The 17,012-nt window shown below is 43.1% G+C and overlaps 2 protein-coding genes across 20 annotated transcripts in view; one reads left to right on the top strand and one right to left on the bottom strand.

Moving 5' to 3' along the window:
* The window catches only part of HIPK4 (homeodomain interacting protein kinase 4), a 546,520-nt gene that overhangs the window by 346,444 nt on the left and 183,064 nt on the right, over positions 1-17,012 (top strand). The gene's annotated exons all lie outside the window — the stretch shown is intronic.
* Positions 1-17,012, bottom strand: part of LTBP4 (latent transforming growth factor beta binding protein 4) — a 312,121-nt gene that overhangs the window by 258,679 nt on the left and 36,430 nt on the right. For 3 of the 4 annotated variants that reach the window (XM_068250800.1, XM_068250802.1, XM_068250803.1), the window contains exons 2-3: positions 4,490-4,560; positions 4,031-4,409 (exon numbers count right to left, since the gene is read on the bottom strand). In XM_068250800.1, the coding sequence (XP_068106901.1) occupies positions 4,031-4,409; positions 4,490-4,560 (450 nt within the window). Of the gene's footprint in view, positions 1-4,030; positions 4,410-4,489; positions 4,561-4,786; positions 4,881-17,012 lie in introns of those variants that run through there. The other variant, XM_068250804.1, reaches the window with a different exon arrangement.

The raw sequence follows: 17,012 nt of genomic DNA, 5'->3' as shown, positions 1-17,012 counted from the left end.
GCTCCCTTTCCCTCCCTCCCCTCCTTGCTGTGGGCGGCACAGGACGGCGATCCGTCCTGTGCCGCCTCTGATAGGCTTTAGCCTATCAGATGCCGGCCAATCAGAGGCCAGGGATCGCCGATCTCCTTTACGGTGCTGCTGCACAGCAGTGCCGTATGATGTAAACAGCGGGGATTTCTTCCCCGCGTGTTTACAATTAGCCTGCGAGCTGCGATCGGAGGCTCGCAGGCTGTTCACGGAAACACCCTCAGTGAACTGACATGGAAAGGCCACTCGTTTCCATGTAATTCCACTTACGACCTGCCACCACCTATCGGCGTTAGGCGGTCGTTAAGTGGTTAATCAGTTGCTCTCAGTTATAACTGAAGGAAAACTGATTTTCAAATTAATGTCCATGTTTCCCTATGGCCTCTTTTACACCATACGCGTTTTAACTGAAAGCTTTTCTTAATGCACTGCTATGGAATAAAAAGCCTACTAACGCACACCAACGCATTAAGTGTAAAAGGACCCTAACCACCGTCTGAAGGCCTATTTAGGTTGGATTTATTGTTAAACACCAGGAGATTGTTAGGTAAAAAAGTCTAAAAAGTAATTTTGCATCAGTGGTCACACTGACAGTTTAGCTTTATATACAGTTGGTTTGGGTCTGGTGGACGCTACATGTGATGTCCTTCAGTCAGTTCTTAGGGGTTCGCTCAAACAATATGGTCATTTCCCTTTCTGGAAAAACTGACGTCAGACTCTTAGTAATGAGTTGTTTTCTCCCCAATACTTTTTTACTTCACTAGTATGAAGCTAGTCTTTAGCTTGTTCCAGGATAACACAGTGCTTTCAATAGCAGAAATGCCTATTCAGCAATCTTTCAAGCAAACCTGAAGTGAAAAAAACGGATGCGAAAATCAATTATGTCTGTAGTCCTACTCCTAACTAGGACTTCCCTTCAATCCCATAGTCTTATTTTGGTTTCAAAGGTTAAAGTGTAACCTGTAACTGTCTTACATATATGGTGAATGAAGCAGTGGTGTTTGACAGCCCCCCCATATTCACACCCCTATCCTTGCTGCTACCCCTGGTGACCCTCACAGCCTGGGGGTCCATCTTGCAAGGGTCATAAAACAAGTGTACATCGTAATCTTCACACCCATAACAAGTTTAGCCATAAAAACACCTCATCTGAGGGAGTGAAGTAATAGTTTGGGGTTACAGCTCTGCCCTTCCCCCACCCCCGCTTCCTTGTAGTTTTTTTTTAATGTTAATCAGATTCCACATAAATAAATCTTGATCTACTGGGCTTGTTATCCATTCACTGCGCTCAGATGTATTTTTATCAGCTACACAGAGTTTTACAACTCTACTTTGTTACCAGTGAGATACACTAAGTTAAACTCTATCAATTACATCAGCTGCTGTGAAAAACGCACACGGTTACCTGCATAGAAACACACTTGGAGCTTGATTCACTAAACCGTGATAACTCATATCACAGTTTAGTGAATCAAGCCACTTGTGTGCAAAAAAAGTATGCAGAAAACGGAAAGATAAGTATTTCCCCTGCCTGGACCTTTACAGTAGTGTTGTCCGGATCATGAACGATTCGGATCTTTGATCCGAATCTATTTTATGAGTCGATCATCCGAATCATCAAAATGAACGATTCGGATCGCAAAAGGGGCGGGCCAGGAGCGACACGCCCCCTCTCAGCGGTCAGCGGGGTCCTGGAAGCAGGGATCGCTCTGTTGGATGGGAGCCAGCCTTGCAGGGAGACAGGTAGATGAGAGAGAGGGGACATGGGTGCCACTGCCAGATATGTGTAGAGCACATATACTGGCTATAACGTGCTGCCCATTACAGGCTGTCTGTTCCGTAGTGCTGCACAGTGATCACATTGGAAACTTTTGGCACAGCTCAGTAACTTTGCAGACACTGTGATTGAAAGGCAAAATAATCCTCCTGCACTCGGCAGTAAACAGCTGCACTTTACTTCTGGGAATGCTTTCTTTCACTGTGCGACCTTTTCTTTCAAAGTGTACAGATGAACATATAGGTGAAATATATGTAAAGCATATGACTTCAGCATGTGGGTATTACGTGCAAACATTTCTGCTCTCTGCTCGTCCCTCCTCCCTTCTCTGTCCACTCCCTGCCCTCTGTCCATCTTCTCCCCTTCTCTGTGTGTCCACCCCCCTCCCCTTCTCCTGTCCACAGACCTGTCCTGCTGTTCATTTCACCCCCGAATGCTTCGGTAGTAAAATGATCCGAGATTCGGATCAAAGATCCGGATCTCTTCAATGATCCGATTCGAATCATCCGGATCATTGAAAAGATCCGAACTTCCCATCTCTACTTTACAGTGATAAAATAGTTAAAAAGGAACAGACTAACCAGCAAGCTCATGGTGACCCAGAACTCATTGGGGTGTGTAAGGGACTACAATGGTCCTAAAAGCCCCCTTACTAAGATGTTAAGAAAAACAAAAGTTTGCTTTCCTAAAACAGAAAGAATTTGCGATAATTCAGGTTGGAGTGAGCTCGAGATGTCTCCCAGGCACCACTGCTGAATATATGCAAATTAACCATTGTACCCTTAGAAGCTAAACACACCTCCAGAACCGCTGGAATGCAATGATGTGTCAGCTTGTTAATATGTACAGAGCCATAATAATCCAACATGCATACAGACTGTTTCGGATTGTTTGATCCTCATCAGTGCATGGCATGGATTAATTTGGCTCTATGGAGTAGGGCTTGTAGTTAAAAAGGAACACAGGCTAGTTTTAAGTAGGACTGGTAGAGAATATACACATGTTTATCATATTACATGTAATTTCTGGTACCATTTTAGTGTAAGGAAAAACAGAACTCAAAGATGAATTAAAGGAACTAACATATCTGGGAAGGGGGGATCATTTTATTGAACACACCCTTGAGTCCCTTTTTAATCTGTAGTTTGCTGTCCAAGGTCACTCAAGGTCACTGACCCACGCAGCACACCATGGCCTTCAAGGACCACTATTGCCTAAAATAAAAAATATATACATGTAGAAAATGCATTTCTCTCGGTAAAGTTCACTATAAATCATTTTTTTCCTATGATGCTGTCACTTCCGTTGGGTAGCAAAAAGCTGAGAGACCGATTTTTGGACTTGATCATGTGCTTGTTGTTTTGTTTTTTTTTTGGGGGGGGGGGGGGCTTCTCAGTATCTTTTTTTTATAATTTACAAACGTAATCCCTGGAAAGGGTTTGTACAAAGATGCTGACCAGCCTCCCTACTCCTTTTCACACTGTTCCAGCAATTTGATTTAGCAACTTCCATTCAGTAAGTGCTTTTTCTTTATAAAGAAATACTTGAGAATCCCCGTGAGGAGATGGACTACTCCAAAATCTGTCACATTTTTACTGCCTACTATAAGCGTCAGCAACATAGGAAAAATAAATTATTTAGTGCATTTTACTCTGGGGCAATTCCACATTTAAATGTAGGTACTGTATTTTGCTATGTTTTGTGATAGTTGTCCCTTCATCTACAGTAGACACAAGAGACAGAATATGTATATGGCACTTTTCTCCTGGAGGTTTCAAAGCGCCAGAGCTGCAGCCACCAGGAGTGTTAGGGCGTCTTGCCTATGGACTCCTTACTGAATAGGTGCTGACTTATTGAACAGTACAGTACACTATCCAGTCACTACATGCCTCTACACAGTGGTTTAGCAATAGGGGGTGCAGAGGTTGCGACCGCACTGTGGCCCTTTGGCCAGCGGGGCCCCTCCCTCAACCACAGTATTAGTTCTTTTTTGGTCCTGTACTGGTAATGATCACTTTAACAGATGCTTTAAATAGTAGTAATCATTAACAAATTGTTCCCCATCCCTTTCTCTGACACTGTGGTTGTCCTTGGCAGGTTTTGGTGCGCCATATCAATTGTTATGTATAGAGTACTTGGGGGGCCCAATGTAAAACTTGCACCGGGGGGCATTACATGCCATTGCCTATAAACGTGTTAAACAACAAATTCACAGCCATGACTTACGAGAGTGGTTGCCAGCTCAGAGATGTGCTATTCTTAACTGACTGGTCATCACTGGACTTCAGGTCATTAGCACTGGCCACAGTGCTGATCAAGTCCATCTTGGTAGTTGTAACTGGCATCGCCATGGTGGGAGATGGAGAATATAAAGGAGTTGGAGAACTGGGATCACTAGCATTGTCCTTCTTCCCATCCGAGGATTCCACCTTTACTTTGGCTGAAGAATGGTCAAAGTACACAATATTTTCTCTTGATATAGGCTTTGCAGGTAAAAATGATGAATTTCTCATCTCACAGTAAGATCCCTCAAAGCCCATCTTACAGACGCACTTCTGTGGTTTCTTACACACTCCTCTGTTCTTACATTTCGGAGTGCACACAGCTGTAACACAAGGAGAACAATTAAGGATGGGAGAATGCAGCCAGCAGAGATTGGACTTATTTTCTGATTCTAGGCCTTACCTCTGGTGCATGTTCCAGTTTTTGGTGCCACAGTCCAGCCCGGGCAGCATTTGTCCCCACAGAGATTGATACTAAAAATGCAATAATAATAATAATATAAAAACTTTACATGGACATGTACATGTTTACAGTCAACCTACAGCAGACATTTACAATAAATGTTAATATTTTTATGTGTCTTAAAACTTACCACAGTTTTACAAATAACTCTTTTACCTTAAAAAGGAACTCCAGCCTAAACAAACATACATTAGTTATGTTAATTAAAATAGATAGGTAATATAATCTCTTACCCACCCGGTTTTAAAAGAACAGGCAAATGTTTGATTTCATGATGGCAGCCATCTTTTTGGTTGAAAGGAGGTGACAGGGAGCACGAGACACAGTTCCAGCTGTCCTGTGTCCTGAGCAACTCTCCCAGTTGCTAGGCAACGTGAATAACAACATAGGAAACCCCATCATGCTCTGCACAGCATCTGGGAAAAAAGCCTGGGCTTTTTTTCTTTGATGGGTAGCGCTTAGGTAAAAATGCAGCTAAAAATGATGCTTTGGTAAGAAAAACAAAGTTCTGATGCTGTGAAACTGTTAAAGAAACACCAAGCCTTTTCAATTCTGCTGAGTAGATTTTTAGTCCGGAGGTTCACTTTAAAGAGAACCCGAGGTGGGTTCTAAGAATCCTAATAGCAGACAGAGGCTGGCTGTGCATATAATCACCAGCCTCTGTTGCTATATATCGTCCCTCCAGGGCCCCCCTGCGTTCTGCTCTGCCCCCCATAAATCACAGCCGTGCTGTCGACACGCAGCGTGTCACCAGCCGACTGTTTACACGTGCCTATCAATCTCCGCCGCTCCCCCGCCTCCTCCATAGCTCTGGTCTCTGCCCGCGTCCCTTCCCTCCCCGCTGATTGGAGGGAATGTATTCCATAGTGGAATACCTCCACTATGGAGGTATTGAGAAGCTGATAGACACTATGGGGGATATTAGGAATTTGGGGCACATTATGGAGGTATTGAGAAGCTGGGAGTCACTAGGTGGGATTATAAGGAATTTGAGGCACAGTATGGAGGTATTGAGAAGATGGGAGAAACTAAGGTGATATTAGGAATTTGGGGCACACTATGGTGGTATTGAGATGCTGGGAGACGCTATGGGGGATATTAGGAATTTGGGGCACACTATGGTGGTATTGAGATGCTGGGAGACGCTATGGGGGATATTAGGAATTTGGGGCACACTATGGTGGTATTGAGATGCTGGGTGACGCTATGGGGGATATTAGGAATTTGGGACACTATGGAAGTACAGAGAGGTTGAGAGAAACCGGAAACCTAGGACACACTATGGAGGTATTGATAAGCTAGGAAAAACTATAGGGATAGTGGAAACCTTTATAGGGGGTACTAATAACCGACACTTTGTTTTGGGGAAACAAAATTATGCTAACATAAGTATAGCGCTTTTCTCCCATTGGACTCAAAATACTTGAGATTTGCAGTCACTAAATAGGCCACCCTCCAGTGTTAGGAAGCCTTGCCCAAAAGAGAATAAATAAACTTTAAAGAAGGGGGTACCAGGAAGCTTGTCCTCCAGATTCTAGACTTAGGCCCAGTGCACACCAAAAATTTCTAGCAGATCTGCAAAACGCTAGAGGTTTTTGAAGTAGATTTCAGAGCCATTCTAGGCATGTTTAGAGAGGTTTTCTAAACATGCCTAGCATTTTTGGGAGCATTTTGTGTAGCAGATTACAAATATTGTTACAGTAAAAGCCATTACTGAAAACGCCTATAAAACCGCTCTGATCTAGCGTTTTTCAGAGCTGTTTTCCACTTTCCTATACTTTAACATTGAGGCAGAAACGCCTCAGAAATCTACAATATGCTGCAGCCCCCGAGTTTGCGTTTGTGGAAAAAACGAACCGCTCTGGTGTGCACCATACCATTCACTTTCATTAGCCAAGCCGTTTGCCCCCTGCAGAACCACTCTGGTGTGCACCATCCCATTCACTTTCATTAGCCAAGCATTTTTTCCCCTGCAGAACCACTCTGGTGTGCACCAGCCCTAAGAAGCACTTAGGACTTCACTCACATAAACCTGAAATGTGGACAGCACTGCTTTAATTCATTATTATTATTATTTAGTATTTATATAGCGCTGACATCTTCCGCAGCGCTGTACAGAATATATTTTCTTTTCACTTAACTGTCCCTCAGAGGGGCTCACAATCTAATCCCTACCATAGTCATATGTTTGTATGTATTGTAGTCTAGGAACAATTTAGGGGGAAGTCAATTAACTTATCTGTATGTTTTTGAGATGTGGGAGGAAACCAGAGTGCCTGGAGGAAAATCACACATGCGTGGGGAGAACATACAAGCTCCTTGGCGATGTTGACCTGGCTGGGATTCGAACCAGGGACTCAGTGCTGCAAGGCGAGACTGCTACCCACTACTTCACCGTGCTGTCCATTCAATTCATTAAGTTAAATTACACAAGCCCATTTTAGAATGTAACCACGGCGTGATCTGAAAAAAAAAAAGAAACCCCCGTATGTATGTATGTGTTGGTGTGTTTATTTGCCTGGAGCTCATGTCCTGCTCATCTGTAGGTCATTATTCTTTTTGTACTTCAATGTACATTTTTGCCAGTGTGTGTTGTGGTTGTTTTGTACATGTGTATACCCAGTGGTGTGTTTATTTTTGACATCAGTTTATTTGTCTCCAATCTTTGTGCTTTTGATGGGGTTTTTGTTATTTTGCTGTCCTCATGTCTGTATACACAATGGGGCAGCTTGTATACTGTATGTCTAAGCTGCTAGCTCTGCATTGTCTGTTGCTTAAATTATAGTGAACCTTTTTTCGATAAATCTGCACAAGTGGAAATAAAAGTGTCACTGTTGCCCATAACAGGGTATCCTAATACAGCTCTCGGCCCATATTATGTAGTTAATCTTTAAATTTGTAGGAACAAAATAGAAGTTAAATAAAATGTGTTTAAAAAATGTAAAGCCTCAAAACTTTCTGGATGCATTATTAGCAATGTTTTTAATATTTTTCATGCGTACCCCACATTTTACATAAAATGCAAAAAATGCTACGTTTAACAGAGTGCAGATAAAAGGGAACCCGAGGTGTGATATAGGGGGTGCCATATTTCCTTTTAATAAGCAATACCAGTTGCCTGGCAGTCCTCCTGATCTCGTCTCGTGTCTCGAATACATTTAGCCATAGACCCCGAACAAGCATGCTGCAGAACAGGTATTCTGACTCAGGTTTTACTGGATTAACCATATGCATGTTCCAGGGTTTTTACTCAGACACTACTTATGCTAGAAGATCAATAGGGCTGCCAGGCAACTGGCATTGTTTACAAGGAAATAAATATGGCAGCCTCCCTATCCCTCTCACCTTGGGTTCCCTTTAAATGCAAAAACGGAAGGTAAACGCATCAGTAGGATGCGTTTACATTGTCAAATGGAACCCAAATGTACAACTCAAGCGCCGGACTGCAAAGGCAAAATGACAACCTACCGACCGTAAGCACGAATCAGACACAATGCAACCCTATGGGAACAGAAAGTGTCCGTTCCCACCACGCGTCCCGACAAATGCTACCTGTCTAAGAAGTGGAGGGCATCCACCTGCAGCTGAGAAAATTCTCATTGGTTCATGTGGACCAATGAGAATCCTTCCTGTTGCTAGGTAGGATTCACTCTTTTTTTTTTTTCTTTTACAAACCAACAAGAAGCCCCATGCTTTCTTGTCACCAAAACGAGTATTGGACAAGAGCAGTCATTGCAGATGGTGATAATAGTGACAGAAGTACCAGCGGACGGGTGAGCGAAAGGGTAGTGATGCAAACGCAGAGGCTAGAGTGAACGGCGCCGACGCATCCACTCAGGACCTGAGCGGAGGCACTTACCGCGCCATTTACGTATATGCTGCGTTTGCGCCATAATATGAACCTGGCCCAAGTGTTTGAGGTGGAAAATGTAACATACCTGAAACAGCAGTTAATTGTTCAGAATCGACACGACTGGGTCATGCTTGGAATTGATTTTGGCACATTCAGGGCACAAAGTAGGAAGTAAGACACAGAACACATTATCAACAACGACTACAAGGATAAAGTAACAGCAGCTTTGCAGCAAAACAGGTTATCAGAACAGCAACCCGAGGTACAGGAACAGTGGCTGCAGTCTAATGGGGGTGACCGCAGGAGGGGAGGAGGCATGGTGAGTGTTCAAATGTTTGACAGCAGAGGGGTAAAAAGTGATTTGTCCATTAGTGGTCCCAAACGATCATTTCCGATCATTCATATGAATAATTGGTTGTAAACAATTTGTATCCTTAGCGGCCACCTTAAGCCTAATCTTCCATAGATATGGATTCATGTTGGAGCTCTGCATAATACTCTGGGACTATGTACAGCAGCAGCTATAGGCTGAACAGCTAGGAATGTCTGTTTTATTGTGTGTTCCAGTCAGTAGAAATGACACCTCATGCCTCAGAATGCTCTTGGAGGGGAATTCTTCATAGCTAAACTGCCTAGGCTAAACATAACTGGGAGAGTGTGGGTACATACTAATTTAAAGTAATGTTTATAGGAAATGTTTCTGATGCTGAACAAAGCATAAGTAATGTAAAATTGGATATCCTGAATAATGTAGTGCATTCTACTATACGTCGTTACAGTTACTCCTTAAATGACAACCAAGGTGACATGTGACATGAGATAGATATGTATATGCACTTTGCCAAGCACACAAATAACTGTGCTGGGTCCCTTTTTTTCATTCTCTCCATTAAAGAGCTAAACATCAGGTATGCAGGTGACATTTTTGGTAAGGACTGGGTCAGACTATAGCGTAACCCTCACTGATAGGGAGTTAAAGCCACAAAACCCTTTCCTGTCAGTAAATTACTTCTGAGAGCAGGAAAAAGATAAAAATGCTCAATGCTCAATAGTTCGCAGATTTGAGCTTTAGCATACTTCATTGAATGTGTCTTTGAGCAGAGACAATGAAACAGCAAAAACTTAAAAGCTAGATTTAATTTAATAACTGCGGGATATCCAAGTTATTTTTAGGAGAAGGAGGATAGATACAATTGGAGGAGGAGGAGGAGGAGGAGGAATAATTCACAGTGGTCAGTTGCATATCGCAGGTGTTAAAATGTGTGTGAACTGCAGTGGGGAGTGGCCATAGACTTTATTGCAAAGCCTGCATGCAGCAAGTTAGAATAACGCAATCCATTCCTGCGAACAGCCTCATAGAATTGTGTGGGCAGTAAGTTGACATGCAGAATTTTTCTGCAACGCAACTGAGCACTGTGAACTTAGCCTAACGCTGCTTAGCCCAGTATAATGTACAGCATGCAGCACTTTGTTTAAACGTGCTGCGTTACAATGTAACGCAACGAGGGGCACTGTGAACAGCACATTGATTTTACAGTGCTGTGAGTTAGGCTGCGTTACTGGCTGCTGTAACGTGGGACTTTAACGTCCCACTGTGAAACCAGCCTTAAAGATTCATATTTTGTTTGTGAATTGTTCTTTTGAAACTTGTGTTTTATTTATTCAGTGGTGTTCATTCATGGAATTACTGGAGTTCACGACATTTATTTTTTATTTTAAAGGTTGTGTTAGTCGCTTAACACTTGCAGTAAGGAGAAGGTGTGGGAGATAGTGGAGAGCCATATTACCAGACGATTGGCGGAGGTATTAGACAGCTATAGTATGCTTTCATACACCTGGACTACTCTACATTATCAGAGAGAGAGGGGGAGAGCACTGTCACATGACTGAGAGGCATATGGCGGCACTTGTCATGTGGGTAGATTAGACCTGCACTTGTTTATGCATAAACAGCAGATCAAAGTTTGCTGTAACATTCCTGCAGTAAGTGAGATAAATAGAGCTAGTGAAGTTTAATGAACTGACTAAACAAGCCATTTACTGCATTGAAGAGGTAATTTACTGACCAAAAATACTGAAAGTGGAGTTTCTGTAGCAACTGCTCTAATGAAACAGTACATAACTCATGAGTTATAATTAAGGGCTAGTTCACAGTCCTCAGTTGCGTTGCAGAAAAATTCTGCATGTTAACTCACTGCCCATAAAATTCTATGGCCTGTTCACAGTACTGCATTGTAACTGATGGCATTATTCTATCTCGATGCACACAGGCTTTGTATGAAAGTCTATGTCTAGTCTCCATTGCAGTTCACACCCTATTTAAAGTGTATCTAAGATCAATAAAAAAAAAAAGTTATACATACCTGGGCCTTCCTTCAGGCAGATCGCGCCCCCACTACGACCCCCACCCCCATTCTGGGCCGCCTTGATCCTTCACTAGGCGGCCTGGTAAATTCACCAGTCAGGGTGAGTCGGCACATGCGCAGTCTGGCTGTGCGCTCACCCCCATCACGCAGATGTCAACTGATCCTATGAAATTAAGAGTCTGTTCACACATGTCAGTTTGCAGCGGATCTATTGTAACTATTGAGGTCAGTTGGAATGCAAAGTCCCAGCCTGCACAATTTTTACCGGACAAGCAGATGTGTTTCCTATAGAAGCCTGTGGTGGAAGCACATCTGCTCCAGACCTCAAACAGACCACAACGCACCACTGGAGCAGATACTGCACTCTCCTCTGCCTGACCATTGGAGATCTGGTCCAAGTGTGAACCAAGCCTTGCATGCACCACTTTTGGTTTCCCTGCGCCACGCAATGCTGAGTAACCAGAGTTGGCTCCCCATGTGGAGAGTAGGCACCTGCATAATGCAGAGAGGAAGAGACACCTGCTTAACAATGGGAGGAAGAAACACCCAATGGTAGATAAAACTGTTAAAAAACAACTTAAACAATAAAGTGAGAGGTGGCTTACCTCAAGAACGACACAGTCATACACATCTGAAGTATAATTATGCCTAGGCAATGTGTTTTGTGGGTCTAACGCCCTCTTCCTCAGGCCAAATACAGTGGCAGACGTATCCAGAGCCATGAACGGAGTGCCACATTTGCCATTTAACCCGTGACAGACTGCACCATTTGGGGGCTGGCTGTTTCGTGTGTTTTTTAGGGTGTCTTTCACCCTCTACCACAACCTGCTTAATGCAGGCTCAAGACGGAAATCAGCAGCTCAGAGCCATGGGAGGTGTGTAATGTGCAGGGCTGCCACAGATCTATCTAGCAGTATGATTTTTAGGGTTTAAAAGCTTGTAAAAAATTGCACTGCTTTTAGACCCTAAAATCCAGAAATGATCATAACGCCAGGGAGGTTAAAAAATAACTGCAGTAAAAAATCAGTAGAAAAATAGAACTGACTTTTTCTATCATCAATTGGCAGCTGTTGAAGAATTCTGCTAAGTGTTGTGCAATTGTGCACTTGTAAAAACGCATAACTAAGTAAGCTCAAAATTCCATAATGTGAATTTTGTGCATATCTACTAGATTAAACCAATATGGCCCCAAATGCCCTTTATAGGTGTGTAATTGAAATCTAGCTCAGAAAAGAGTATAGATGCCTGGGAGGTTATGTGCCCTAGACTTGAATTAAGTTCTGACTCCTCTCTGTTTGGCATTTGAGTCTGCTTTTACATCCTTGAGGTGAGATAAATGTACTTTTATCACACAGGTGTCAGAAAATGTCCTCATCCTGCACATGTTGGTTCTGACACATCACACCTCTACACGCCATGCTTTATCACTGCCGAGGCTGTCATGCCACATAAAGGTCAACACAATAATTTATCTGTGTGGCATTCTCATCGGCCCACACCTCACTCATTGCTGCACCTCCACACCGTCTGCTTCCTGCTGTCTGACCCCATTTCCCAATCTTGACTGGGCTGTTTTTTGTCACCGCTCTCTATGGAACCTGCTACTGGCGAGGCAGTCTTGCCCATACGATTTGTTCCATCAATAACACGTATAGATCACTGACACAGTCAGTCGTTTAGGACATTTCTGCCTTGTGTACAGGCAGGTATAACCTGTGCTTTTATGGTTAGCTTGTAAGCTATGGTAAAAACCAGCGTGACATATCTGTGCAGCCAGAGGTTAGACCATCCATTTGCTTCACCGCGTTCTGATGCAATGGGATATATCCACAACCGCTTTAGCAGGATAGCTTGCCCAGTCAGTCTCAGTGTGTCCTAATGGTTTCCTCCAGAGCCGGATCTTTCACTTTCCTCAAAATTTTTCACTTTTGTTTACCCGAAGGCAAATTTAAAAAAAGATACATACTTATCTCAGTAAAGAGAATTCGCTGGATATTCCAGAGGCTTCCTCCATCCCCCTCGAGATCGCTGTTCCAATGCTGGTACCCCATGAGCCTATTCAACAGCAGCTTGTCTAATAAGTTGTAGCAGCTGTGCTCCTTTCCCTGTACGCGCATACCGACAATGTGCAGGCGCAGGATTGCACATGCCTGCACAGTAGCACAGAGACGCTCATGCATGGCTTTTTCCTCTGTGTACGAGCGGCTTCTTGCTTCAGCTCAGGCGAGGACTTCAGACAACAGAGTTGCAAAACATTTTATAGTTCGTAAAGACCTAAAAATGGTCATGTGTTGAATTTGCAGCATTAGGAGGTCATATTTACTCCTGGCTCCTGACTAAGTGGTCACGTGGACCACGCCACGAGCGTTCCGTGTGCCTCCCTCCGCCCTCCACCAGTTTGCTGCTGCCATCGCCTCTCATCATATCCTGGCCCTGGTATAGTATGTGTACCACCGTCCTACTTTTGTATTACTTGTTCCCCACTATTATATGTTTATCATCTTGCACTTTACCCCTCATATTTATATATCCATTTGCAACTATCTGCTTATGAGCATATTGTCACTTTGCACAACTGTATTTGTACACCCTGGCTGGGGGATCTGTTTACATTTAGCACGATTAGCACTTTACAGGACCCGGGTCCCAGTATCACCATACTGTGTTTTAGTGTGAACCCAGATGGCTATAGATTTGCAGCACAAGGGATTACTCATGTTATTGCAGGAGGTGAGGCACTTGTTGTTATTTGCTAGACACACACATGCCGTATTGTGGAGCATTGTTTCTTGGTTTTAATTGTGTTTTAAACCTGTGAAGCGTTCAAATAAAATTGTCATTTATTATTGTAATTTGGTGGAGCAGCGTTTTTAGACCAGGATTTCTTTTTCTCTGTTTTGATGTGGTTCCTCTGATCCTGCCGTTTGCACGCCATTCACACATACATGTTGGGAGTGCGGATCTATAACCATTGCTAGGTCATATTTACTGGAATAAAAAGCTATTTCAATCAAAAGCAACTTAACAGGTCAAGTTATATATTAACACAGGAGGTAATTTCGATAGCAGCTTCACAATTCTTGCATCCATTAAACTTGTTTTTGGAGAGTTTCTGCATCTTTTGCAGGATGTCAGAATTGCCTCCCAGAGCTGCTATTTGGATGTAAAGCTCCTCCCACTCTCATAGATCTTTTGCTTTAGGGTGCTCCAAAGGTTCTCAATAAGATTGAGGTCGGGGGAGGATGGGGACCACGCTATGAGTTTCTTTCCTTCGATGCCAATAGCAGCCAATGACGCAAAGGTAATCCATGCAGCAGGAGATGGTACATTGTCATACATGACGTTGGTTTTATCACAGAAAATGCGTTTCTTCTTATTGTACCATGGAATGCCACATACTTTTCAGAGGTAGTGTCACACCTTCAGGGACCCTAAAAAGGGCTAAACCGCTCTCTTCCCATGATTCCAGCCTTAAACATTACTCCACCACCTTCTTGCTGACATTGCAGCCTTGTTGGGATGTGGTAGCTTTTAATCAACCATCCACCACTCCATCCATCTGGACCATGAATAGTTGCACGGCACTTATCAGTAAACTAGACTGTTTGAAAATGATCCTTCTTGTACTGTAGTGTTGGGCCCACTGCAGCCATTTCTACTTGCGAGCATTGGTTAGGGGAGGCTGAATAGAAGGTTTATGCATAACTACAATCCTCTGGAGGATCCTGCACCTTGATGTTCACAGAACTCCAGAGGCACCACCATCTTCAAATACCTGTATGCTGCTTTGCAATGGAATTTTATCAGCTGCTCTCTTAAAGCGGTATCGTCACCATAAAAATCTAATTTCAACAGCAACTGGTCTGAGTGTATTAAGTGATAAAGATACTAAGCCTGCATTCAAAACTTTCAAAACTTTTTCTGCTGTTATGATTTGGAGTTAATATATACTTAAGAAGCACTGGCCCTTTAGTAGTCGTTGCCAAAGAATTGCATGCTGGGGGTTCTTATCTATAGTCTATTCCTCCTCTTCCCTTTATTTCCCTGCCAGCTGCTTATCTGAAACCTAATCCCCTACTCACTTGTGATTACAAGCAAGGCTGAGGCGACTCAGCGATTGGAGGAGACAAGAAAAAAAGTAAAGGGCAGAAATGACATCACGAGTTAGTTTTAACTGTGGGCAAAAGACATGGCCCCCACCAGGAACAGAATTCTCGTCATTTACTATATAACATTCACTGAAATCAAAACGTGGACAGTATAATACATGTGTTATGTAAGTAGATCAAGTATTTATCTACTTATATATGTGTTTTTTTCCCCCTGGCATAGTATGGCTGATCCTACTGCTTTAATCTGATGTATTCTCTGGCAGAACCCTTCCTCATTTTGCTTTTATCTGCACAAACCCGTGTGTGCTCCGAGTCAGCCACAAATCTTTTAACAGTACGCTGATCATGCTTACGTTCACGTGAAATATAAAGGTTTTCATACCTTGTCCAAGGCATTCAACTATTTCACACTTTTGGGCAGCAGAGTGTTCATTGTTCTTTGTCATATTGCCTGAAAATAGTGGTCTGCTTAATAATGTGGAACACCCTTTTTTTAGTATTTGTTCCTTTAACCTCTTGAGCGTTATGCCTCTCAGGAGGTTTTGCCCCAGGATGAATTCATTTGCTATAATGGCTGCAAAACCTTTAGCTAGCACTAGGCTAGCTAGCTCAAGTGTCCGGCACCCCCGATCCCCTGATCCAGCCAGTTTATACATTACCCAGCCTGGCTCCAGTGATCGGCGCAGCCTCCCCGCACAGCTCCGGTCTTCACTATGGGGAGGATCGCACATGACGCTGCTGACGTCATGCGCAAACCCGATCCTCCCCATAGAGAGACCAGAGCTGTGCGGGGAGGCTGCACCGATCGCTGGAGCCAGGCTGGGTAATGTATAAACGGGGGGATCGGGGGGTGCCGGACACTTGTACTAGCTAGCCTAGTGCTAGCTAAAGGTTTTGCAGCCATTATAGCAAATTAATTCATCCAGTGTCGGGCATACCGCTAAAGAGGTTAATCGGGCTCGCCTGGCAAACTAGTTATCAGAGGTGTCCAATATTGATTTCAGTGATCAAAAGAGCCCTGGGACATAATACCATACATGAGTTTAATTGACAAACAAAATATTTAATCTTTATGAAACTTATATACAATGTGCATTATAATTTGGAACGCAGTGTACATAGGTGAGTATCTAACAATTATTTCCCAACCCACTTCTGGTTTACTTTAAGTCCTGATATTGGTCTAAGCAAAATGATCTGCTCAGCACAGGTACGAAATAAAAAAAAAAAAAAGACCAGCTAATATGAACACTCACACTGCATTTACTATATTGCGATTCATCCAGAGTGACATGTAAAACATACCACTGTAGGGATGTAGTATTAGCAGTGTATGGACTAAGCGTAGTACATTCCTGCGTCCTCCACCTCCCCTGAGAGCTGCACTTTCTCTTGGGTGACATCATTCTTGTAGAGTACTCAAGCTGTGAACATATAGTTCTAATAACAGGAACACAAGTCTCTTCATGTAAATAGTTGGACAGCACTGTTTATTATAATATGTCTAACAAGTCTCCATCTGTCATCCCCTTTAATAATAATACAAAAAAAATGGCTCCAGCTGCAGTTCTTCTCCCCAGTACAGTATTAACCCTTCATCTGCACAGCTCTGTATGGTGAGGTCACGAATATGGCTTCCTATATACTGTCCTGTTCATCCTGCCAGCCAAGTATTCTTCATTCACAGTGATGAGTGTCAGCTTTCATTGTAGCAATGAGTCCTGGAGTGATCCAAGGACAATGGCATACTAGACGTTTCTTAAAATATGACTGTATATTTTGTCACATTACAAGTAGCCCCGATAACGAACGTATTTTCCTGTATATTTTTGTATTGCACTTATTAGGAGTTGTGAGTAGACCGAGTTCCACTGTGAGAAGCCTTGCTTGCACCTACAGGCCGTATGCCTACTAATGCTAGGTACACACAATACAATTTTCTGACAGATTTACTGTCAGATCGACTATTTACAACAGGTCCCATCTGATTTCCGATCGATTTTCCATAGAAGTGAACGGAAAATAGATTGTAAAATTGATCGGGAATCAGATCGGACCTGTTGGAAATAGTCGATCTGACAGTAAATCTGTCCGAAAATTGTATCCTGTGTACCTTGCATTACACTAACATC

This window comes from Hyperolius riggenbachi, chromosome 8, assembly GCF_040937935.1.
Source record: "Hyperolius riggenbachi isolate aHypRig1 chromosome 8, aHypRig1.pri, whole genome shotgun sequence".
In the NCBI taxonomy this organism is placed as follows: Eukaryota; Metazoa; Chordata; class Amphibia; order Anura; family Hyperoliidae; genus Hyperolius; species Hyperolius riggenbachi.
The sequence above is the reverse complement of the archived record's forward strand: the minus strand, read 5'-3'. Positions and strand labels throughout refer to the sequence as shown.